Source organism: Haplochromis burtoni, unplaced genomic scaffold (genome assembly GCF_018398535.1).
Source record: "Haplochromis burtoni strain Fernald_Lab_line unplaced genomic scaffold, NCSU_Asbu1 Contig_27, whole genome shotgun sequence".
Taxonomy (NCBI): domain Eukaryota; kingdom Metazoa; phylum Chordata; class Actinopteri; order Cichliformes; family Cichlidae; genus Haplochromis; species Haplochromis burtoni.
Genome location: NW_024582388.1, coordinates 1,443,365 through 1,468,434, shown reverse-complemented (window position 1 = coordinate 1,468,434; position 25,070 = coordinate 1,443,365). Strand labels below are relative to the sequence as shown.

At 39.4% G+C, this 25,070-nt stretch overlaps 1 protein-coding gene across 1 annotated transcript in view; it reads right to left on the bottom strand.

Annotated features, from left to right (window-relative positions):
• Positions 1 to 25,070, bottom strand: part of LOC102312882 (neuropilin-1a) — a 92,089-nt gene that overhangs the window by 35,543 nt on the left and 31,476 nt on the right. Inside the window, exons 4-6 of the mRNA XM_005918025.3 lie at positions 18,810 to 19,037; positions 13,418 to 13,588; positions 7,275 to 7,441 (exon numbers count right to left, since the gene is read on the bottom strand). Coding sequence (XP_005918087.1) covers positions 7,275 to 7,441; positions 13,418 to 13,588; positions 18,810 to 19,037 — 566 coding nt within the window. The remainder of the gene's footprint in view (positions 1 to 7,274; positions 7,442 to 13,417; positions 13,589 to 18,809; positions 19,038 to 25,070) is intronic.

Here is a 25,070-nt window from a genome sequence, read left to right as displayed (position 1 = left end):
GCAAAGAATTTTATTATGGCCTTTTATATTCACATTATATTCAAATGTTGAAATAAAGCTGCATCTGTTGACGTCCAATTCCACTTCTTAAGTTATTTTGTTAGTTTCTAATTTTAAATATATTTCTGGAACTACAGGGCTTCCTTCTAAAATAATAAAATAACAGCGAATTCTCATTAACTGCTCATTGATTTTCATGCTGCGAGGAAGTGAATTTGAAGTGATGTCCAAACAGCTAAAATTCTACTATTAAATTATACTAATGCTGCAAATAATGCTTTGCAAAGCTGTGGCATGTGGCTTGCTTTTACAGTGTTAAAATCATTAAATGGCAAAATCATTAATGGCCCTAATTGTTGCTGGAGGGGGGAAAAAAGTCACTTTTAAATGTTTTTTGTTTGAATGCAATTATGCATCTGCTGAGTGCCATTTAGAACCACGGGATCCTTAAAATCTTATTACAGCATGACTACTTGGCATTGCTTAAAAAGAAATATATTTTGTTCTCACTGTCCAACTACGTCTTTTTTCTCTCTTTTCTTCTTCTTTTTTTTTTAGCAGCCTTGGGTTTCCACCCAAAATGAGCTAATGAACAGACTAATTAGATCTATATGGTTTGGGGGCAATATTTTCTTTGATGAATGATTGACATAACTGATGAGAACATCACCTTTTTTCGACCTCTCCTCTCTCACTAATTGAGAAATTATATTTATAATCAGTGCGAAGGCTCTTCAGTTCGTTCATCACAACTTTTGGACACGTTTCTATGTTAACAAGTCTGACGTGCACTGATTATTTGTCTCGGTTAATGATATTTCCCAGGTTTGGAAGTTCACTGTGGCATTCCTCCAGAGGTCTGCTCTGGATAGGCCGACCCGTTAACATTCTGTGGATGATCTTTTGTCTTTCCGCTTCCCTAATGCCCCGGTTTCAGTAACACACCTCACTTGCGAGATGTCTAAATGAGTTCTACAGATGCTCTTCCTGGTGGCGTCAAAGAGATCCTGAAGACAAACAGCAGGGGTTCTATAAATACCTGAAGCCAGGAGGGGAAGGAAACCTTTCCTGGGTTTACATCACTGCCCTCAATAACAGGTCAATTGCAAAGATGCACCTACTAACCATGTTTCCCATATGGCAAGGAAATTCAACACGACTCAAGAATTTCCATTTACCATTAATAACTTTTTGTTTTATTTATGAATGATTCTTATTTCAGACTTCAATATAACTGCCTTGGAATTTTTCTATTAATAATAGAGTAAGTAGTAATTATAAGAATTAGGAATGTATCGAATACATGTTCGAGTACATGTTCTTAATATGCTCAACATATTGTTTGTAGCTTTTAATTATTTAATGCTCTGCACATATATAGTGCCTTTTAATCTCAAGTATCCAACAAATTACTTTGGTGCCATTGTGCTGTGGCTCTGCTCTACTAGTGGAGCCCAATTTAAACACGTGTAAACAATAAAATATTTATAACAACCATAATAAATAGTAAATTTAGAGCTAATTAAACTTACCCAAGTAGTGATTTTTTGTAAATATTTTCCAGAAATTAAAATAAATACAGTCAGTTATTAAAATGTTTGCTTTCCAACTATTTTAACGTTAATCGCTTAAACCAAAACTAGTTATTTATCTGTAAGAGGTAGATATCTATCTGCATTTTCCTCATTTAAAATTTAATTTAAAAACATGTGAATCAGATCATAATGTCCCCCATATGCACATATGCAGAATCTTATCAGCCCATTAAATGGCAGTTATCAAATGGTGGTTGGAGACATATTGGTGTGCTTCCACTTTGAAAGAGTGCCAAAGGCCTACATGATGAGATTGGAGGGCTTCCATGAGTTGTGAGTACAGACTCATAGTTTATAATTTTTTTTTTAATTAAAAGTTGTTTTTAAAGCTCATTTGACTGAAAAGTTCCTGCTTGGTTAATTTTACTGCAGCACAAGTAAAACTTCAGTATTTCTTCTTGAGCAAATGTGGTTGTAGGAGTTGGGCCTCATTTAATTGCAAATATCCAGCATGTTGATGAAATGGGTCACTACGCGGCACTGCAAAATATGATTACATATTTATCATACAGCTAGATAATGAGCTCATGGTGTGTCGCCATCCACACTGCCACCGGGTAACATCACCCCGATCACATTATGAATAGGAACCTGAAAATAGTATCAATAAAATATAAATGCCTTTAAATGAATAATAGAGGTGTTTGCAGTGGTGGAGGCAGGCATGCAAGAATTAACTAAGTCATAATTCCTTTTTTTCAAATAAGATGAATTGAAAGCCGTAAGGCAAACCATGCTGTGCAGACTTGGCCACGCACCACACTTAATCAAATAAAATGGGAAAATTCTCCTCACAAAATCCACCAGTCATAACTCAAATACCTCACAGAGTCAGAGGGGCGAGCAACAGCATTGGTTTGGAGGCTATAAATCACCGTGGCAGGGGGATGGTCTGCCATTTTTTCATGTTTCTTTATGTGAACAACGGATGAACACACGTGCAGAAAGCTGCTTGCACACACCAAACTGGACCTGGTAGCTTTCAGAGTTCTCAGAGCTTTCTGACACAAGGAGTGCCGTCACCTCCTGCAGTACCTACAATCAGACTGCTCTGAGATGGAAACACAGGAGAAGCAATGTTGCTGAAAAGGCATATTCAAGCCAGGTGTTTTGTTATCGAGAAAAAAACCTGCAGATTTTACAGATTAATTGATGGGAAAAAGAAAAATGCCAGTGTCTCTGCACTGCAGCTGCACAGATGGGTGTTTGTGTCAATAACAGTGAGCGACATGAATTTTTCTAGGCTCAGATTGTCAGCAGTACCTCCTGAAGCCACCATGCTGCCTAAAAAGCCTACATTACTAAGAAAGCTAAGCGCCATTTTCACAGTGTGTCAGTTGATAATTATTTGATTAATTGCACTCGTGTATAACATCACCTGAACTGACGCTTCAGGCTTGTTCTGCATTAATTGTGCAAACTTCCCGGAGAGGAGAGGTGTCAAAACAAATTTGTTATATCAGCAAATTTTATGTTTTAACCTTTAATGAGATTAGAACAGTATTTTTGATCACTTGTATCAAAGCGACCTTTATGCATTTTTATTGTTAGTCCATGCAGAAATAGCTTTGCATGAGTCACAGTTTAGTATTGGTAAACATTTGGTTTGAACATCTGGTGGGAGGGTCTTCTGTACTCTCAGTGAGCTGTGTAATTACCATATTAGGGAAATCAACTCTCTGTGACATTTTTCTCAATAACATTCTTAAGTCATCTATGTGACTTATATATCATGTTTACATCAGATCACTTTTGCAAATATTTGATGTCTTGATAAATCGCGCAGCAATTTGAAGTTTACAAAGCTACATTTTTGCCTGAAAACATCTTAAAAGTTTATTTTGTGACCCAGAAAGAATAATATTAAAACTAAATAGCTGCCGCCATTGTTGGAAACTGGAATTGGCTGGGCCGCGCTATGAATTCTGGGACAGGTTGGGCCACGAAGGATACACCCAACCTATCCTTCAAATCTGGGGAAAAGGAGGACACATTTGTCAGCTGCATTTGGAGGAGTCTTTGAATTTGGACAGCCTTGCATCGCTGTCACGTAATCGGCCTACAAATGCTGGACACAGCTACAATGCCGGAGACTGCTTCTTCTTCTTTGGTGTTTAACAGCAGCTGGCATCCTTGTTAGATGCATTGCTGCAATTTTCTGCTTCAGTCCTTTATTACACTCTTAAATCCTACTACGTAATCCTGCGTCTTTCAGGATCTTACAAAGCTTCAAATGACGCGTTGACTATTAAACTAGTCGTCGACAATTTTAATAGGTGACGTAATCGTGACTAGTCGACTAATCGTGGCAGCCCTAGACATCATATGGAGCCAAGAGTTGAATAAGATGTCTAAAACAGAGTTTTTAAACCTTAATACAACTTCACCAATGTTGCAGCATAAATGTGACAGAAGCATACCATGTTCTCTTTAAAGAGAAATGATTCATTAAACAACTGCCAATTTCTTCTCTGAGATATTAAAATTAGCATCTAACTGCACAGAGGAGTGTGCAATAAAACAAAGGAAATAAATTAAGCAATACACCACACATACATATTACTTATAAACAAATTGCACTCCCATTGTCTGTCCACTGTGTGTATAATAAGTAATCTGCACCGTGCAGATGGCAGCCTTGTAATACTTTGCCCAGGGGCTCAGAAACAAACCAGTTCTCCTCTGCAGGAATATTATCCTCCATCTATAATGTTAGTAGATCTGCCACAGTGCATATGTGGTTAAAGTGACAACTGTTGCCAACCTAGTCTTTTTTGGTGATTTAAAACTTTAGTGAAGGGAGCTCATTGTATTTAGTTAAGAGTCAAAAACAAGTTAAATCTGGTAATTTTTTCCTCAATGGAAAAAAGAGATAATTTCTTAGTAAATCTTCTAAGTTTCTATGTTCATTTTCAAGTAACACAATATAAATGAGATTTTCCAGCAAGACTGACCAACAAGATGATGCCAAGTGCCCACTTAATGATAATAAACCTTAAAGGTCAGCTAACAGTGGAGCGTTTCCGAGTCGAGTGTGAAGCGGCACAAATGAGAATCAGCACCTCCAAGTCTGAGACCATGATCCTCAAGCAGGAAAGGGTGGCGTGCCCACTCTGGGTCAGGGATGAGTTACGCCACCAAGTGGAGGTGTTTAAATATACGGGTGTTGTTCAGGGAGCGGGAGATTGACAGACAGATTGGTGCTGCGGCTGCAGTGATGCAGGCACTGTACCGGTCCTTCGTGGTGTAAAAAGCGATCAGATACTGGTAGATCTTCATCCCTACCCTCACCTATAGTTGCAAGTTTTGGGTAGTGACCGAAAGAACGAGATCGTGGATACAAGCAGCGGAAATGAGCATCGAAAGGAGCCAGATGAGGTGGTTCGGGCATCTGGCAAGGATGCGTCCTAGGTGAGGGAGGAAGCCCCGGGGCAGACCTGGAACACGCTGGAGAAATTATCTCTCTCGGCTGGCCTGGGAAAGCCAATGCATTTATAGTTGCTCCTGCAACCCGGCCCCAGATTAGCAGAAGAAAATGGATGGATGGATGGAAACCTTACAAAAACTAAGAAACATATAAAAGGGGCTTTAACTCATTAACAGTGCATTTCCAAGCATCTTTCTACTTTGTCACTAAATGAAACATCCTTCAAAGTAATTGGTACCATCAAGAAAAATAAATATTTAACATCTCTTAAGGCAAACCTTTAAATACTACATATTTTATGTAGTATTTAAAGTGACGCTCAATTAAATTTAGCCTCTTCTTAATTTACCCATTGACCTCTATTAAAACACTGTCCTTCATATCCTAACATCCCAGAGGGCTCAGCAATGAGCCACTACCTAAAACAAGTCCCAAGACAGACAATAGAGGGCCACTAATACTAATCCACCGCTGAGGCCGTCTTCCTGTCTGCTTCCTGTTGTAAGCCTCACAGGAGGGAAGTGAGGGTCTGCTCTTATTGCGAGGGGCATTGTGAGTCTTCCTCTATAAGTTCCTGTCCCGGACAATGGGACAGTGCTGGACTCTGGCCGCACCTCAGCACTGGGACTGTTTATGTGAAGTAGATTTTGTTTTTATTGGTTCAACCCATATTAGGAAATTCACAGGCTGGTTTTGTTTTGCAATTGCTAATTATAAAAAGGTCCCTTGAGTTTTACTAATTTGAGCATCTGTTGGGTATGATACTTTAATGGGTTCTAATATGAATGTAAATAAATTAGATTTTAGTTCCTGTAATCATAGTTAAAAACCTAAATTTGATTTACCACATTTTTCTTTAGAAAATAAGGGAAAAACAGCTTTTGTCCTGAGGACTCACACATTTGTGGCTCATCTCACCTTGTTTTTGTATTCTTCCGTACAAAAATAGTACCTACATTTATATTGATATGTTTAAAAAAAGTAGGCTTTGACCTGGCTGTCTCTTAGTGAAGGCAACACAAAAGAACTAATGGTAGCTACAGGTAAAGTAATAAGCTAGCTGCAGCTATTTTTAACCCTTAATACTGTCTCTCTGAAAAAATATCAGGTGGTGAATCAAAATTTAGATTATTTTATATGCAGAACAAAACAAGTAAGAAATAATGATATATATATTTTTATGATATGGGGGAAAAAACAACTAAAAGGCTTAGTATAGTAGCTACAGGGTAGCTGCTAGCTTAATTTTCACAACAAGTTAGCATAGTTTTGTGGTATTTTCATAAAATAACTCACTATACCGTGGTAAATAACTGCCATTAACCATCCTACAGCATTAGTTGTATATAAATCTTTAATCTGGGGTGGCTGTGGCTCAGGAGGTAAAGCAGAAAGCTTGGTGGTTTGATCCCCGTCTGCTCCAGTCTGCATGCTAAATATCCTTGGGCAAGAAGCTAACCCCAAGTTGCTGAGTTTTAGTTAGAAAGCACTTAGATAGGAAAAGCATAGAAAAGTGTTTGTATAAATGGGTGATTGAGGCAAGTTGTTTAAAAGCATTTTAAGCTCTCAGAGTAGATAAGCGCTTTATAAGAACCAGTCCATTTACCAATCTACATATCATCTTTAAGAATACAACCACACGCATTAATAGTTTCTCCTCACCAGTTTATATTAATTTTATGTCAAATGTTCCACAAGCGTGAACAAATTGATCAACTATTGAACCAAACAAATTTACCCAACAGTTCCATCTTCTTTAAAGGGTCAAAAAAACCAAACTTCAACACAAGAATGTTTTGCTCCTTCATTCAGGGATTGCTGGATGCTAGTTTATCAGATTTCACTATGAATAAGAGATGTCAGCTGTGCTGGAGAGGCACGCTCCAATGAATAATGCAGACTGGTTTATTTTTTCACTGTCGAGTGTCCCCATAAAATGCACAGAAGTGGTACATATGAGTGAACAATATTCAGACCAGATGTGAGCATGGTCTCAGTGGTACAGTGAAGTTCAAACTGAGGAACACTCTCTTTCCACAGAGATACAAGGATGCTTTCAGTCTGAGATCACACTCTGAAAATTAAGCCAATGTGACATAATTTCAATCCCTCTAACCTATTCTGAGCCTTCAAATGTGGAATTATAGCAGTAATTATCGCTACATTATCTAAAGATATAGACGTGAGTAACTCTAACCCATAACGATAATGAATGATGAATGACAGTTAAAAATGAGGACAAATTTACTCACCTGTATCCACTCCCGCATGTTGTCATCTGACGGTGTCCAGCCATTTTCCTGGTAGTTAAGGCGGGAACGTTCAGGGGACCAGTTGGAGTTATACTGGGAGGAAGCGGTGATCTGGTCAGAGGAAATTTCCCCAGACTCCATGCCCAGTGGCTCCATACAAGCAAAATCTGATGAGACGAAAAAGACAGAAATCCTTCAGATAAAAAGCTCCACAGCACAGGTATACATCAAAACACCCCCAACGAGAAAATAATCATCAAGTTACTGTTGTGAATCAAGAGACGCGTTAATTCTTTTGCCTATAAATTATCATCAGGTTAGATGGGAAAATGTTTGTTTGTCAAAATCATACCAACGGCTTCTATAATATGAGTTTAAAAAGTCTATTACACACATCATTAGCTGGATGAACTGAATTTTTGGTATTTTGCTCTTGCATGCAGTCATTACTAATGGATGAATTTATCATTAAACTCCAGAACCGGGCTCTGAAAGTTAGAGTCATAAATCTGAGTTGGAAAAAAAACAACTACTCAAGTTTGAGTTTGTGTCAGGCAGGAAAACAAGTGAGCCTGAGTGTGATTAGAGTGTCGCCCAGACAATGTGAAGTAGTCTGTCCCAGCTTCCTGCTGCCTGCAGAGAAGTCAGTAAGAGGTCATTACAAAGAGCTGCTGCACTGGTTTGATATGTCTATGCAGCATCCACACATTCACAGGCTATACTCCATGTGCAGACATATGGAGCCAGCAAAATATATAAAAATCTATCTGACTGAACAATCTATGTGTTTTTGCTTTAGTCCAGGCCACGGAGGGTTACTGTGAATCTGTGGAAGCTTCAGCATGTCAAAAAAAGCTATAAAAATGTAACAAAATAGTGGAAAATGGCACAGAAGCAGATGATATTGCTAACTGGTCCAAAGTAACTCAAAATCTAACTATAAATCACTTTACAGATTAAATAAATCCTTGCATTTTAAAACCTGGATTCAGGTGGCATTACTATTTTCGATAAACACATTTTAATCACATCTGCAACTAAATTTTGATTTTCTGCTGTGTACTTTACCATCGCTGTGAATCTAATTTTTTCATGGGCCATGTATAGCAATGTTCATTAAAAGTTCTTATTGTAAACGAATGTGTTTGTAGTAGTGCTGTCAGCAATAATCTCGTTAAAATGATGTTAAAGCCGTAACTGCATTAATGCCGCAAATCTCTGTTAGTGAGTTGGCGTAGATCGCCCCGTGCGTGAGGCTAAGCTAACGTTAGCTCGTAACGCGTTAGCGCCTGCCGGTCCCACGCACGGGGCGATCCGCGCCAACTCGCTAACGGAGATTTGTGCAGTTATGCCGTTATTGTCATTTTAACGAGATTAACGCTGACAGCACTAATTTAGAGTAAAACAGAGGAGACGCAGGGTATGCCACAGGGCATGGCTACATTGTTACTGAAAAGTCACTGTACAACAAGATGGTGCAGTGAGTCAAAGTGACCTTTATTTAGCTGGTGACAAAAACAAATAAAAAAAACCCTGAAAAAATAGAGGCAGGGCAAAAAATAAAATTATTAACGATAAAAAAAGCGGATAACTGCACTTCTGTTTCTACTGTGTGTCTGTTGCTGCCTCTAGTGGTGAAAGTTTTAGTTGCAATTTGCAGAGATTCTTACAAAATGCATCTTTAACAATGAAAACAAAACCCCTTTATAACCATATAGTGAGGTTGTTGGGAAGATTTGGGCGTTTTCCGATGAATAAATTCGTACTTACTAACACAAAATTTAAATTCACCTCATACCAACAGATTTTTTGTTAATTAATAAATGCGGTAGTTTTGTTGTGATTCACTGCTTTCCCTGCTATTTGTGCACAATGATATACGACGCTTGTCTAGGAACCACTTTTTTGTACTCTGCCTTTAGAGACATATTGTGGGATGCTTATAGTCAAGTGTAGCATACTCATTATACATTCAGAAGCACTCAAAGGAAACTAAATAGTCCATTATAGTGAGCAGTGAGTGATTGCAGACATGGGAAATGTTCTCTTCAAGTATATTTGCTATTCTCAGCTTCTAAAATAATTTGCTGCTTTTCTTTGTGACCTATGATTGTTAAAGTAAAATAATTCTGGCTTTCTGATGTTTGTTAGAGAATATATTATACATGTTTTGTTAAGTAAATTGACAATAATTCCAATAATAAAATGTTTGTTGAGGTGCTATTATGCATATGTGCTCAGCTACAAACGGATATAAATGCATACAAACCCAAGCAGGCAGATATTGCAGCTATTGTTGTGTTTGGTTCAGCTTTAACACTCTGTGACTTTCAGTTTTAATCTTTATCAGAAGGATGATCCACTCCTCGGTGGGTTTAGAGAGCTCTGCAATCCGCTGGTCTTACGAAACGGACCAAAAACAGCAGCTTGGACAATGTCAAGCTGCACATCTGTATCTGTTAGGCATGAGTGTCCACTCTGTAACAGCAGGAGAGTGTGGGGAAGGAAGAGGGAGGGTGGCCGTAAAGAAATGTGTGTTTGTGTGTGTGACTGTGTGTGTGGGAGGGCTGTCTGGAGACACAAGGTCTGCCAGACTGACACAAACACACTACATCATTCCAAGTCCCACAAATAAACCAGGGAGAAAGTTTGCTTGCGACATCTCCTAAAGCCTGCAGAAAGCTGGATATTGTGCTCATCATCTTTTATTTATTTATTTTTAAATTGACAATTTTCAGGCCCAAATCCTCCAATTCAGCTTTCCCCAGAAGAATCCTCTTGCCAGAAAATGCTCTGAAACTACAACTAGACCATAAGAAAGCACGCTCATACAGCTGAAACACAAGCTTATCCTCAACAGCTCTCCAGTTCTCTCGATTTTTCTGCTTTCCATCTCAGCTCAGCTCCCGTCTCATCAAACTTATTTTTATTCATGAGACGCCGCAGCAGGTATACGAGGGACAAACATCCAGCCTGTCCCTGTACCCCACTATCTAAAAAGAAAGGATGCAAACTGAAGCCCCTGCCAATGCTTCAGCTGATCAAAAGCTCTGCTGGAGGCCACTGCTGATGGCAGGGACAGAGTGAGAGAAACCCATAAATTCACTGCAGGACGTCAGCATTTGCTTCCTCTAAGACTGTAAGCATTTTGCTTGGAGAAAACTTCTCTGTGGATTGTTTTACGAAACTGAAGCGCAGCACTGGTGTGAAAATCTGCATAAAAACAACATAAAACATTTAAAGCTGTAGCTTCTAATCTGACAGTTGTTTCAAATGTGTGCATTTTAGCTGACTGTTTATTCACACTTCAGCTATTTCATTATCTCTCTGACATTATTTACATGCCTGCTGCTTCTCCGACACTTCATTATCCAGACTAGTCTGATTTCCTGATCTTCATTAACACTGACATATTTTTATTTACAAAGCCAGACTGGCTAAACTCCTTTGGCATTACAGCCTTTTAAAAAGACACCATAAATTTAACTGATAGTTTAATTTAAAAAATCATAATAATCCTAATTGTCTGCTTGTTTTAAGAGTCCACAGAGTCAACTAACAGTAGCTGTAGTGGTGATTATTCCACAGCCTTCGCTCCTCTGGATGTCTCCTTTTTAATAATAGGTAGCCAGGACTTTATTTTGCACCTTGTTCATGAATAACCTCCAGTGCACACTAAAGCTGGATGTTTTTGTCTCCAGTGAGACTGTAAAGCTCTAAAGAATTGCTAATTCTGTCATGTTACTTGCTTTCCCTGATTTGCTTTACTTTTATCCCACGCCTGCTCATGTTACATTTGATTTAATACTCTTAACCTCGTAACAGTGCGCTGTCTTGGGTAGATCTCCATTGAATTAGAGATTTTGATCTCCAGTTGCTTCCTGGTTAAACAGAGGTGAAATAGAATTAATTTAAAAAATCAACAACTGTTTCTCAGCTGGTGTTCTCGCCTGTATCACAAGGTTTATTTAGTACAAATCTTTCTTAGTGTCAGAGCAGTTGAGCTACCCTAAAATGTGTCCACGCACCCTTTGGCAACTGCTGAATTACCCCCTGCTGCAGGAGTAGCTAACCCTGGTTGTATAAAACTGCAGAAAAGACAATGTGATTTGGTTTGGTGAGAAGCTTTGATTCAATCTGCTGAGCCTAGCCGATGGTCTGCAGGTAAAGTAATTTCCCATGTGTATGTGTATATTTGTACGTGAGCCTTTTTCTAAACCCAGGGCTGTTGTCAGACATCCTAAAAAAGAAAATTCGGCTAGTAAAGCGACTTATCGTTACTGTTTAAATACCAATTGACATATCTGATACATGCACATCAGCGCATTATCGCACTGTCTCGAATGCTCACCATCAACATCAGATACAAGCTGAAAACACCCACATCTTCCGCCCACAGCAAAAACAAACAGGAGGAGTGAAAAAATAAAAAAAAAATGGTGATAACAACTTTGACCCTCTGGTGAAATTTGAAATTTACATGTTTGGTTACAGAAATATTTCCCTTAGAGTGAGTGTGATCTATTCATCATGATATCACCTTTGGAGTTAAAGGGGTTTAAAAAAAGACTATCCTCAAAATTTGGAACAATAAACCGAGAGACTTTGTGCTTTTTCACTTAAAAATTCAAATATTTAACATTTACGTGTAGACACGGACATTGCTCTGACTTATTAACAAAAAGCTTTTCTCTGTATCGATAATTTCATTTTCTCAAAAGTTCCAAAATATCTAATAACTGGCTTGTGATTTTGGCCAAAAACTATTTGTGTCTGACCATTTCCAAGTCTGTTTATATTTCCTGTCTTGACATAACCAGTTATTTAGATTTTATATTAAAAAAAATAACACCGGCGTCTGTGTGCAGCTGCCGGTAATCTTACCCTAAAAAACACTTAAAGATCGATTTGGAAGAGCAAACTGAGTATTTTACATTGGTTTCTCCTAAAGCGCCACTGAGGGACCTTAAGGAAACTCACCTTTGAACACACACACACATTCCTACAGAGGGGTGACCGGGGTCAGGGTTACCAGAGTGCAGTTAGCATACAGGCCAGCATAACTTAAACCTCTAAAGGCATTCCAGCAAGGTCATACAGTCAACCGATGCAGACAAACGGCTTCTGTCCCGAACACGTGGACATGAACAAACACGAAAAAGACAATAACCAAGCATGAGGAACTTTTGCCTCATGATAGTATCCTCATGGGGGAAATTGATCAAGTGAATTGGAGATAAAAGCTAAAAGAAATTAATTTAAAAGCAACCATGTAATAAGATTACACTCACGTGTCTGATGGTAACGGTTCATTTAAAGTTGAGTCGTTTAAGCACAGCTGTTGCAAATAACTCATAGAACTATCGGTTTTATCTCTCAGAAAACACCTCTCTGGTAAGTTATCACTTACAAAAACAAGATGCAAGATTGGTTGTATTTATTCTAAAGACTCAAATTTGTCCTTTTAGCCACTCAGAAAACAGCTATCGACAATTCTGCAGCATTCTCCAACCACACCCTACAAAGTCGTGCGTAAATCCCAGGCGTTGTAGGATGATTAAAAGGAAAGAAAATATATCTAAGCTACACAGCATGTAATATATAATCTTACCCACATCTATGCACCACTCTTGTTAAATACTGCCGAGTTTCAGGAGGCTATCATGTATTCAAATAAACGGGTCTTAGATGGGAACACTATTTGAATGAGCTGTCAGGAGAATAAATTGCTTTATCATAAAATAAGCCCAAAGGTTGGGAAGGAGTATTTTTGGTCCATTTGTTAGACTTCAACCACAACAAATGGACTTTAAGCTGTAAAATGCAACAGCTGACTATAGCAAATATTGATCATCAACCATTAACTTAATTATTCAACTGCATTAATAGTTATTTTATAATGCAGTGTCTTTTGGGGCTTTTATTGACTGGAACACAGAGGCCAGAGGTCAGACAGCGGAGTCCGGCTTCTGTAGAGCTGGAGGAGCTACTGCCTCGTGCTCAAGGACAACTAGGTTGAGTTGAAACTACAGACTGGCTCATATGTTTTCATTCTCTATGAGACCAGAAATATCAAAGAAGTGAACCAGATGACAGCTTTGCCCTCTGCATCGTGCACTCCTTTCACTAATCCAGCTGCTCACCCTCGTCTTCGTGTCCTGAGGGGAGGGTCCTCTCGCGGATGGTGTAGTTGGCAGAGAATCCCTCTCTGGCGATGGCGTTGTCAGTGGTGATGGTCATGGACAGGATGCCCGTGTAGGAGATCACTCGGCCCGGGGACGTCTGGCCACAGTATCTGCCAATGTGAGGGCCCACTGGGAGGAGAAGGGGAAAGAGTATGGGCAACAGGGAGGGAGAAAGAAAAGGAGATGTCAGCTTCATCACTCATCACCCGACCAGAGAGTGTTTTTTCTGTCCTATACTTCCCTTGTTATCATGGGAAATATTACGCGACATCAATTAAATCTACTTGTTAAATCTTGCATGGAACCCAAGATTGAAAAGTTCTGATTTAGATTTAGAAAAACTCGAGTCTGCTCTGAACAAACAAAGTTTGGAGCTGATCTCCTGTCAGCAACAATCTCCCACCTCTCAGGAGTGATGTGACACCTTAGGGGCAGAAATAAAGGTGAGATGGCAGGCAGCAGAAACACTCATTCCCACCACGTATTGTTTTGACACTCCCTACCCTAACACTCCAAGCAAAGTGTGTATACAGGATCATATCAGGCGCAGCAATGAATAACCTTTGTATCAAGTGAGTGCAAGGTATTTTATTCTGATATCACACCTTGATTAAGTTTTAAACTCCTATCGCATGACATCAAATTATAACAATCCATGCAAAAACTTTCTTTTAGCTGTAGTCTTGTGGGAGGAGCAAAATATGGCAGATATATTAAAAAATATATTTTGAAGGGTCCAAGAACAGATTGAGGAAGAGTTACCCGTTTCTTTTTCCATGTTAAAAAGCAAATAAATAAATAAAAGCCGACTTTAAAACATTCACGCCACAAAAATAAACATCCATTTTACAACATGAAATGTAAACGATTTGTTTAAGCTTCTTTGTACAAATTTCCTACAAAGTACAGTGTAATTACCAACACTAATTATGAGGAAACATATACAGAAAACAACCATCTATTGAACCTCCCAATTTACATTTATTTATAATTAGAAACTTTGTCTTCAATTTGCTGAATAAATTTCTTGCTTGCATAAAAATTTTACTTTTTAAAAATATGTTCAGCTGGTTTGCTGTTCCCTGATTTATGCATACAAGTAATAACAGAAATGCAAACTCTGTGTGCTCTGTACAAAACACATGTTTGAGCTTGTTTGAGAAACACAAACTATTAGGGAACTACTGAAGGAATTATGTTTAGCACCATTCATGTTTATATGCTTTTACAATGTCACTGGACTGAGTCTCCAGTCCTTCTATTTACCTGGTTGGTGGGTGTACTTCAGTATAAAGAATTAAATTATAAAAGCAATATCAGCTAACACCAGAATCTAGATGGATAAACAATGAAAAATAAGTATATTTAAAGTAAACTGTCACTTTAAAAGTGCTGTAGCTAATCACCACGCTCAGTCAGGCAAATAATGAAAAAAAATGCAGATACAGTCAACAGTGTGAGTTTTAAATAATAATAATAATGCTAATAATGCAAAGTGGTGTAATTTGGTTAGGTTTGTGTTATCATAGTTGGTCACCAGAAAATAAATATATTTACATTTTTATTTTTAGGGAAAAAATGTGAATACTTTCTTCTTTTTGGGGGGGTTTCCAGTTAGAATGACCATTTTCTTTATTCCCTGCCTACAAAGACTTAGAAGAAGAATTTAATAATAACAAACATGATATATTCTGATTGACTAGTTACAGTTAAGGTGGGTTTGGGGTCTTAAGTGACAACAATTCAGACCTGAGGGGGTTAAAGCTCCTGAAAACCATTGAAAACTATTGTTTTTACTTGGGCAACAGGCAGAACCAGCATACTCGGGGATTCCTCTTTCAGTAAAGGAGACGCTCACAGTTAAAGATAAAATATGAGAGCATCACAGGAACGCCCGCTGTAACATCATGTGTTTTTATGCGCAGCACACAGTCACAGACTGTCTCATGTCTGAAGACTTTGAGTTCCACATCCACAGGTGGTCCCCTGTTTCATCCTCTTCTTATCTGTGAGAAACAATGTGAGTCTCGCCTGCTGCTTTGAGGAGATACTGTGCCAGCGATCTCTCAGAGACCCGCGGAGCAAGATTCAGTTTTATATGTTACAAAAATTATACTTCTCTAACAATTTCCTTCAGCTTTTAAAGGCAAACCAGCTAAACAGAAACATGAGGCGGTCACAGCAGGAATGCTGAGCTGCGCTACTCTGATGGTTTATGTTTATCAGTTACAGTTTAAAGCAGGTAGTCGACAATCTTTGACGGATTACATTTTAAAACTGCTTCAGCCTTATCGGAGGTGTTGTGAAAATGGTTTTGCTGCAAGGCTGTCAGTTGATGCAATCAGCCCCCTGGAAGCAGAAACTCCTCTACGCGATATGGCTCCATATACATCTAAGGAAATGGTTATATCTGAAGCAAACGCCGAGGAAAAGTGAGGAAGAAAATTACATTTCAGCACTCTTGACATTAAGCTATCAGTTTGTAAAGTTTGAGAATCCAAGCCACCAAAATAAATAGAGCTTTGTACAACTTTATAATATTTATTTCAAAGTTTCTCTAAGTTTTTTATATGATCTGTGCTCTCCGACAAACTGAAGTAACCCAAAATAATACGTTTATAAAATAATGAACGCATAGAACCATCACAGAAAATCTGAAGTTGCAAAAAAATTGCAAAAATTTGGATGCGTCAGTAATAACAGATGTTAGTGTGTTTTGGTATTCAGCCACCAATCTTCTCAAGAATTTGTCAACCAATACAAGAAATTAAAGAAACAATCTAACATAAATATGCACATGTAAAGCTCTGACAGCTGGCTCAGGAGGTACAGCTGGTGGTCTACTAATCATAAGGCTGGTAGACTGATCTCTGGGCCCAGGTATTGAAGTTTCTATTCCCTGCACCACACATCACATGTCTCTGACAGAGAAAAAGTGCTGCATGAATGGGTGGATGTGGCTCGTATAAATCAAATTCTCCTGTAAGCTCTAACTGCAGGCAGTGCATTAGAATCATAAAATGGATAAACTGCATCATAGTTTTTATAGGTTTTCAAAGAGGCACATCTTGTAGCCTTTCTAAAACAATCGGACAAACCCCAGGAACTAATGAAAGCCATGAAATGTGTTTAAAGCTTTGGTAAAACTAAGAAAGTAGGAATTTTTCATCAAAAAGATGAAAAGCTTTGATCAAGATATTTACTTGGTAATGGTTGCATTGTTCTGGTGAGATAATATGTGAAAAATCTCTTGTAAAGAATCTTTTCTGAAGAATAAAATAGGAAAACAAAAAAACAAACAAAAGACCATTGAATGTTTTTCTAATTAAGTCCAGTCAGAAGAAAGAGCTTCTTTTTGAAGAATCGATTTACAGCCCTCAAAGACGAAAAAAACGTGGCTAATGAGAATCTTTGATGTGCGCATGAACGTTTGTTGGGATGTAGAGCTACATGCCGGTCTCAACCCTACTGCAGAGACGCTTTGTCGTCTGCTCGGCTTTAACATCACCCACAGATAGTCTCTCACACACACATCCGCATGCATTCATGCAAACAGACACACCTGAACACACAAATATACGCACAGATCATTTGACAGGAAAAGCCCTGGCATGTTGTGTATACTGGCACCGCTTAAAAGTGCATGTCACTGCCTGTATACCTGTGCCAGTCTTTGTGTCCCTCACGTCCTCGTGCCAGTCTCCTCCTTGGCAATAATCAGGCAAAGCTTTGGGCACAGCAGCAAGTATTGTGGGCATCCTGGCAGCCGGCACAGGCCTGTCCAAGGTATGTAGCTCTCACGATTATATGCACGCTGCACGGCTAATTAGACAACAATAGAAGCTGAGAAATGCTGTCCAGGTTGTGCCTGAGCTGATTTTACAAATGTGAAAGGAACAGTGTGTGGGAGTCTCTGCATCATTCACTTTCAGTGCAAAAGATGCAAATAAGCGTCACCTTCTGCATGTTCCTCATATTTCTGCATGTCCATGACACCTGGATACACCTCCCTTTGAGGTTTAATGACACTCATAGATAGATTTTTTTCAATCAGGGGTGCTATCGGCCATTCCAGATTGATCTTATTTAATAATTTTATTCATCAAACTATTCCTTTAGTGCATAATCATCATCCTGACCGGACTTGGGATGTGCAAAGCAGGAGAACAAGCTCGGACACGTACTTCATATGAAGATAATTTGTAGTGTACTGAAGCATTGCAACATGTGTTTTGTTGCTGGGGAGCATGAGGTCACAGAGAGTGATTCACCAAACTGCAACAGCAAAACAACGAGTATGAGGGGTTTAATTTTAAACATATTTAAGCTCAGGCTTAACACGCAGCGACTTCTCAGTGACTTTAAAGATTTTTCGTGGGTGAGTGAAACTTGTTTTGTTTTGAAGTGATGAGAAAATCTACTGCAGACTTTTGCTAGGTGAAAATGAGTGTTTCTACACAAACTGGAAATTAAATGTTAAGGCCAACGGGGTTTTCATCCTGTAGCCTAAAAAATATGTTTTTAAATGAACCAATCAAGAAAAACACACACACGTGCACTCGGCATATCCTGTATGTATCCCCGTCTGCTGTTCTTGCTCCCCCTGCTCATCCCGCATCTCGCTTTTGCAATTATCCACCTATTTTTCACCTCTGTCACTCAATCCCGACTCATCTCACCAGCAGGGAAGGCATCCATACTTGTTTTCCACGGTCCTCCTCCCCTTCACGTCCACATGTCTCTGCCTGTTTTCTGTCTGTTTTCTGTCAGCATCCACAGGGGGAAGCTGTCTCAAACCTTTTTCATCCTCCTCTCCTCTGCTTCACAACTCTCTATATTCTTCCTTCACTTCTCCGTCCCTTTTCCTCCCAATTTCCTCACTTCCATCTACATCTGTGCCCCTTTTTTTGTAACTTTGCTTCACATCTGTGGAGAAACAGCCCTGCTTTTTTTTTTTACTTTCATCTTTTCACATTAATCAGTAAATTTAAAAAAAAATCTTTTCCAGATTATTTTGCATGCTTTAATTCATAAACAAGACCATTTTCTGGCATTTAAGTTAAGTGTATGAATGGGTAAAAAGAGTGCTTGGAAATTCATAAAACATTAAAAATCCTTTATGCCCTTTAGAAATTATTTATCAGGTAATCATTTTTTATATATATGCATTTACAATTTCTGACTAGTTAAGAAAATGCTCTTTTATGATTACTATTTTGAAGCTGTAAGCATCATCCTCTCTCTTCTCTTCATGTCTGCACTAGTTCAGTTTTAAATTCCTTTTCAGTCATGTTTTAACCTCTAAGGTTTCAACTAACATTTGCCCGTTGCACCCCAGCCCTCCGCTCACCTGCAGGGAAGCCGTCCCAGATCTCCAGCCAGTCGTATCGGCAGAGGGCGCCCGGTGGCGGCGTGGTGTCAGGCTCCATGTCGAAGCTATCAAACTCCACCACGATCTCTGTCATCTTGGGGGCAAAGATCATAAAGGTACATTCCAGGTTGTTGGGATACTTCTCAGGGAAGCCCGGTGTCTTGATGACTCCACTGGGAGCCGTGAAGTTTCTGGAACATTCAGGACCTGCAAGGTGAGAAGATACAGATGAGGCTTTAAAATGTCAAGAGGTGACCAATCCTCAGCTAAACGACGGCGTAAACTCTGTGGAGTTAAGGGGCAGTAAGGGGTCATGATGTGTCCGCCCTTACGTTGGTTTTGTAGTTTATTTCTTACAATAAAATTCATGTTTTTGCAACGTAGAAAGAAAAAATTAAACATTTACAGAATGAGAAGCAAAATGTCAGAATGTTTTGCATCTGCTTCAAAATCCCTCCACGCGAGCTTCAACAGAGGGCCTTTTGAGGTGGTTTTTTGGTCTGTTTGTGTTGGCACGGTTTACGAAATCCTCAGCAGTTTGGATTTCTGACCTTTTCAGTTGTTACGGTGGCAAAAAAAAAGGATAGACATGTTGGAAATCAACTGAATATATTTGCTTTTGACCTTTTCCTGGGTCTGAAACTTTGGCAGGTCCAAACACTTTTGCAGCTTTAACATCTTAAAAAGGAAGTAATAAGTTCTAAGACCGGAAATGATTTTCAAAAATAAGGAGAATCTGAAATACCTGTTTTATACAGAAAAAGCCCCCCACTCACACACACATGCTGTTTCTTAATGAGAGAAAAAAAAACAAAAAACCCTTGGTTTGTTGACAAAATTCATGCAATTTCCATCCAATTTGCTGCGTCGTGATTGGTCCCCTCCCTTGTCGGAGCCCACTGAGTCTGAGTTGTGACTGGGGTGGGGTTGTTTGACTGGAATTTATTTAAGATCCCAGACCATGTGAGACTGATCATGGCAAACAAACAGCAATGCACCCAGAGACACACTAACAGACAACACAATACTAATCTTGCAATTACAACTAATAACATAATGAAACTTGCACGGTCAGGACGCAGATGTTAAATTTACTTTATGGGTTTTTCGAGGAAGTCATAATGAGCCTATGATTCTATTTCTTAAACATATTTGCTTACCTTCTGTTTTATGTGTAAAGCTTTTAGTGCATGCATTAATTTTAAGGTTTGCAAACAGCATTTGTGGATATTTTCTAGCACAAATCACATACAGTACATAAATATATTGAGTATTGACATTTAGACAAAGAGGTTTTAAGAAAGAGCAACGCTTTACAATAAGTTCCTGGTAATAAGCTTTAATTAATAGTTAAAGTCCTTATATTTATTCTTAGTTAACTTAGCTGTCTTTGCAGTTACTGTATCTAAAGTGAGAACAAAACTGGCTAACCCCGACCAAAATAGTCTAGAAGGATGAAAAATGCTACGAGCTAAAGGGAAAATAGAAACATTTGGTTTGAGCAAAGCTTTGACTACAAATTAAATTCCTGGAAGATGTTTTTAGAAACTATGATTCTTGTCCACTGGACAATGAAGCCTCAGAGTCTGACCCACAACAGTTGCATGAAAACATCACATGCGCTGTTAGATCTTCACATTATCTAGACAAACCTTTTTTTAACACAGACGACCCAGTTCAAAGTAATAACACGTGACACAAGGCTCATCCAAACAGACCAGCGGGCCAGCTTGGCAGCTGTTATGTCAGTGCCATCTTTTGTACACAAGCTGTTTTCTCCACAGTCACATCCGCAATGTTTACACTGCTCATGTAAAATCTCTGCGTCGGCTTGCATCGGTCAACGCGGCGGGGAGGTTCACACCTTGCTTGTTGCAAAGTGACATGAGCGAGGTTACGAGACAGTGACTGATCTCCGAGCGAGACAGGAGGACACGAGGCGTGGACGCGGGTCAAGCGTTGCTCGGAGGCAGGAACAAAGTGTGCGTGTGTGTTAGCGTGAGTGTGTTGCGGCGCGGGGGGCTTCTCGTGTTGCCAGTCCAGATGTGACCTGCATGTTATCTGAGCATGCCTGCAAACGCGAATCCACACACTGATAGAAACACAAGGAGAGGCACGCACACACTGAAGTGGTCCCCTCGCTGTTGACACAGGTGGTGTCATTAAAAGGCCGACATGATAAATGATGAGGAAAGATGGGCGGCGAGGGATGAGGGAGGCTTCACTCCTGCTCAGCTGGCACACTTTGGACTGTGTGTGTGCGCGCATGAGTTATGTGTGTGTCTGTGTGAAATGTGCAGATGGGTTTCTCAAATCTAGGTTGAGAAATCTGTGCTGCGGTATGTCGATCAAGGACAGAAATTAATCTGATTTAATGAAGATAAAAATGAATAATGCAACTTGTTTGTTCATCAATCAATGTGGGTTATTTTTAATTGCCATGGTTTGCAATGCCTGTGATTATTTTTCTGGTGTTTTTGTGTTGCTTTTCTTTTACTTTTCCCTGCCGCCCCATCTTTTCTTCTCACCGCTTCCCTATGTTCACCTATGTTAGTGTGTTTTGTTCTGTTACTGCATGCCTTTGTTGTATTTCCTGCCTTTAAGATGGTTTTCCACAACCTGACTTATTTCACTTCTGTTTTATTAGTCAGTGAGTTCTCAGAATATTTATAGTCCTGTACTTCCCCATTACCACCAGCCCTTTTGTTTACAAGCCTCTTTTCACCTCTCCTCCTCTGCCTCTGTGCATTGTTGTGCTCTTTGAGTTTAAGATTTCCTTATGTTAAAAAAAAATCAAATTTACAACCAAACAAATTCGAAAGCTGTACCCGTTTGAATAAATATGACTTAACCATAGACTGTATATAAAAGATGGGCAAAGTCCCTATGACTATGACATCATCAATTTGGGTTTTTTTGGGGGTTTTTTTTACATGAGAGGCTGAAGTTATCAGCTGAGGTTAGCGAGCTTGATTAGCAAGCGCCATTGTTAAACTGTATGGGTACATTAGTAAAGGACTAATTAAACAGTAGAGCACAAACCTTTTGGATGGGCTGCATTACACAGTGAATCAAATTATGTGTCAGATCATTTCAGTGGGTGCGAGGCCCTGTAGATGGCGCTGTCAGTTAAAATGGGCATGCCTCTAATTTTTCACCCACCGTGCTTTTATTGTGGAGGCAGAAATAGGCTAGGGAGACCAAAAAACCCCATATATATATATATATATGGTTGTCTACTTGCACAGACATGGAAGCAGCCTCAAGTGGCCACTTGAGGAACTACAGTTTTTGGTACTTCAGTGGGTTTTTTTTGTATTTTTCAGTTCTGGATGTTGTAACTTGGACTATTATGTCTTGAAAATGAGAAAAAGCCCAGCTTAAACAAACAATCAAATAGACCAAAAAAAGACAAAAACCCTTGCACCCTTCAGTATGTGTATATTTCCATATTTAACAATGTTTTGGTGAAAAGCATATGTGTTACTGTGCTACGTTACTGACACGAGTGCATTCTTTCCTTTAACAACATGGTGCTCTCATTTCCCATTTATCCATCCTCTGTCCATCCATCTTCTTCTTACTTTCATCTTCTTTTCAATCAATGACCCTTCAATCAGCTGCGGCTTGAGGTCACATCAGAAAGAGAGAGAGGAAAGAAATCGGCCCCCCTTTTGTCTACCAAACCACAAAGACAAACATGTGTTTCTGGTTTGAAAAAGCTGTAGTGAAACAGGAGAGTTGGGACAAATATAGTTCCAGGACACTGAAGAGGCCTCACTTGGCTATCATTTCTAAATGAAATGCACTGTGCGGTCTGCAGAGGGTGGAGTTATGGTTATGGTTACAAAAGACGGATGCGACTGAGCTTTACAGCCCAGCACTCATTAGTGCCATCTTTAAAGCCAAACAGAACATGTCATCTGAATGAGGGTTGGTGCTTTTTGTGGCAGTGTTTAGGGATTTTCTTGTACTAATGACAGGGGGGAAAGAGGGCTGGAGATGAGGGACGAAGCCACAGACTGATACACAGAATTAGGCAAAGGTAAGTGGAGACATATGTCAAATCTAGCAAAAAGTCTCTCATATAAAGGGAAAATACTAAAACCCAGTGTTTTATTTTCATTTAATTTGCTTGGCTTAAAAAAAAGTCACATTTAATAATGTTGAGTAGCTCCGGTGGTCATGGGTGCAAGAAAATAACGCTGATGTCGGTTAAAAAAAAAGGGAACCTCAGTTTCCTGTGTGAAATTTCCACATTGCAGATTGCACATGAATGTTTTTATGATGATATAGCAACACTGCATCACTGCTGCCTTTTATCCAGATAAAATCAGTCATTCGGAGAACACCCACAAGGACTTTTTTGCAAGAAAAGAAAAACATGCCATTCATGGTGTTCAGACAAACAGCTAATGCTCCCCTGTTTTTACAGCTTCATATGCTTTTCTTAATTCAAATGCAAATACTGCTTAAATATAAAAGAAACTGAGATTAACATGACAGAATTGAAGTTTTTGAAGGTATGATTAAGGCTTTGGACTACAAATGGAACCAAACAGCTCGTTAGCTTGTTAGTTAATCTTGTTAGTCTTCACTCTTGTAGAAAAAAGCCTGAAAAAAGCTCATGGATACGAGTAGCACAGCTGATTTAAAATAGTCAATAATTCTGCACCATTTCCAACCTTCCTGCAACTAAAACACATAATGAAAATCCCCTAAAACATGTGATTCCAACAAGGACGGCAAACAACAACTTCAGCGTCAAACTGAAGCAACTTTCAGGATCACCACCGGTGCTGAGAGATGGCTTGAGAGAGAACCTGCAGTCTGAAGGTGGCACATAAGGTCATGAGTGTCGCTTTTTCAATCAGTCATGAGGTTGTGCACCATGAATTCTTCCCCCAGGATGAGACTGCAACATCCCGAGGCATCTGAGGAAGAACATGTGGTGCAAACAACCTGAACTTTGTGTGTCAGCTGCTCAGAGTGCATTAAAAATATTTTTTTGACCACAGCAGCTTGTTCTCAAATTTTCTCTCATTCATACCCCATCCACTTTCTCAAAATGAACCTTGGGTTGAAAGGTTTTAACACAGAACACTTAATACTGGCTACTGGTCAACGTTTATAACAGGGAGTAATTCAAATGCAACAGGAGCAGTGCTTTCCAAAGAGACCTCGTCATCTCCGTCACTTTTCCTTTTTTATCCTCACATATTTTATTGTGTGAAGATAAAAAAGTGCACATAACAACAGTGAGAAAAAAAAATCTTACATTACATATAATATCCAAAACCTTTGCCTAATCTAGTCCCTCTGATACTTTAGGGTGCACAGATCTGAAAAGATCTGCGCTCAAAGGACAAAAACAGAGAGAGATAATCGTGCATTGAAGACAAAGAAGAGCATTGCTCAGAGCAGTGGCTCCATTTAGCAGTGAGTCACAATATGCTGCTCTGACTGTAATGGATTTTAAATGTGGTGAGGAGCCAGGCAGCGACATGGCAGGGGGATTACCTGAGTGAGTACAAGTGCTGTTTTTAACTTGTTAGGAGGTAGAGGACCCATATTGAGGCCAGCACACCCACACACACACAAACACATGCTCCCACCCACACGCGTATTGTGCCCTAGTTTCACAGGCCCTCTTCTATGCCAGAGCATCCATCTCATCTGCAGGTCACCCCTGTTGCCTCCAAGGACAAACAGCCCATTAGCTAAATGAGCCTGGGGTCCCACACACCTGTCTGTTTCATACGCACAAAGGAAACCAAATGAATGCACCGCGTTACCAACAAAGACTGATTTTCACACACGCAGAAGCAAAAAAAGCAATATAAGACGTGCATGTGCAGGCTGTGCAATAACATAAAAATGGGTGTGAGCACATTGAAACAGCTTGTTCTGAAGCATTCGTCTTGGTGCTGAACAGTAGCTTGCAGACGAGACACGGCAGCTGGACACGTTCAACAACAACAACAGTTCCACTGACAGTTAAAAGATGGGACAACAGCAGCATGGCAACACTCACAGATCTGACAACTACGCTTCATTCGCTTCATACATCACACAGTTAAACCCTCATTTTTTTAATCGACACGTAACAGTAATATGAGAAAAATCGGAGCAATTTTACTTTGAAAAACGATCTTTCAGATACTCACTGCAAGGTGCGTTTAGTAGCTGCTGAGAAGATTCTGATCACGTTCTTTAACGATGGCAAACAGTTTTCTGGTA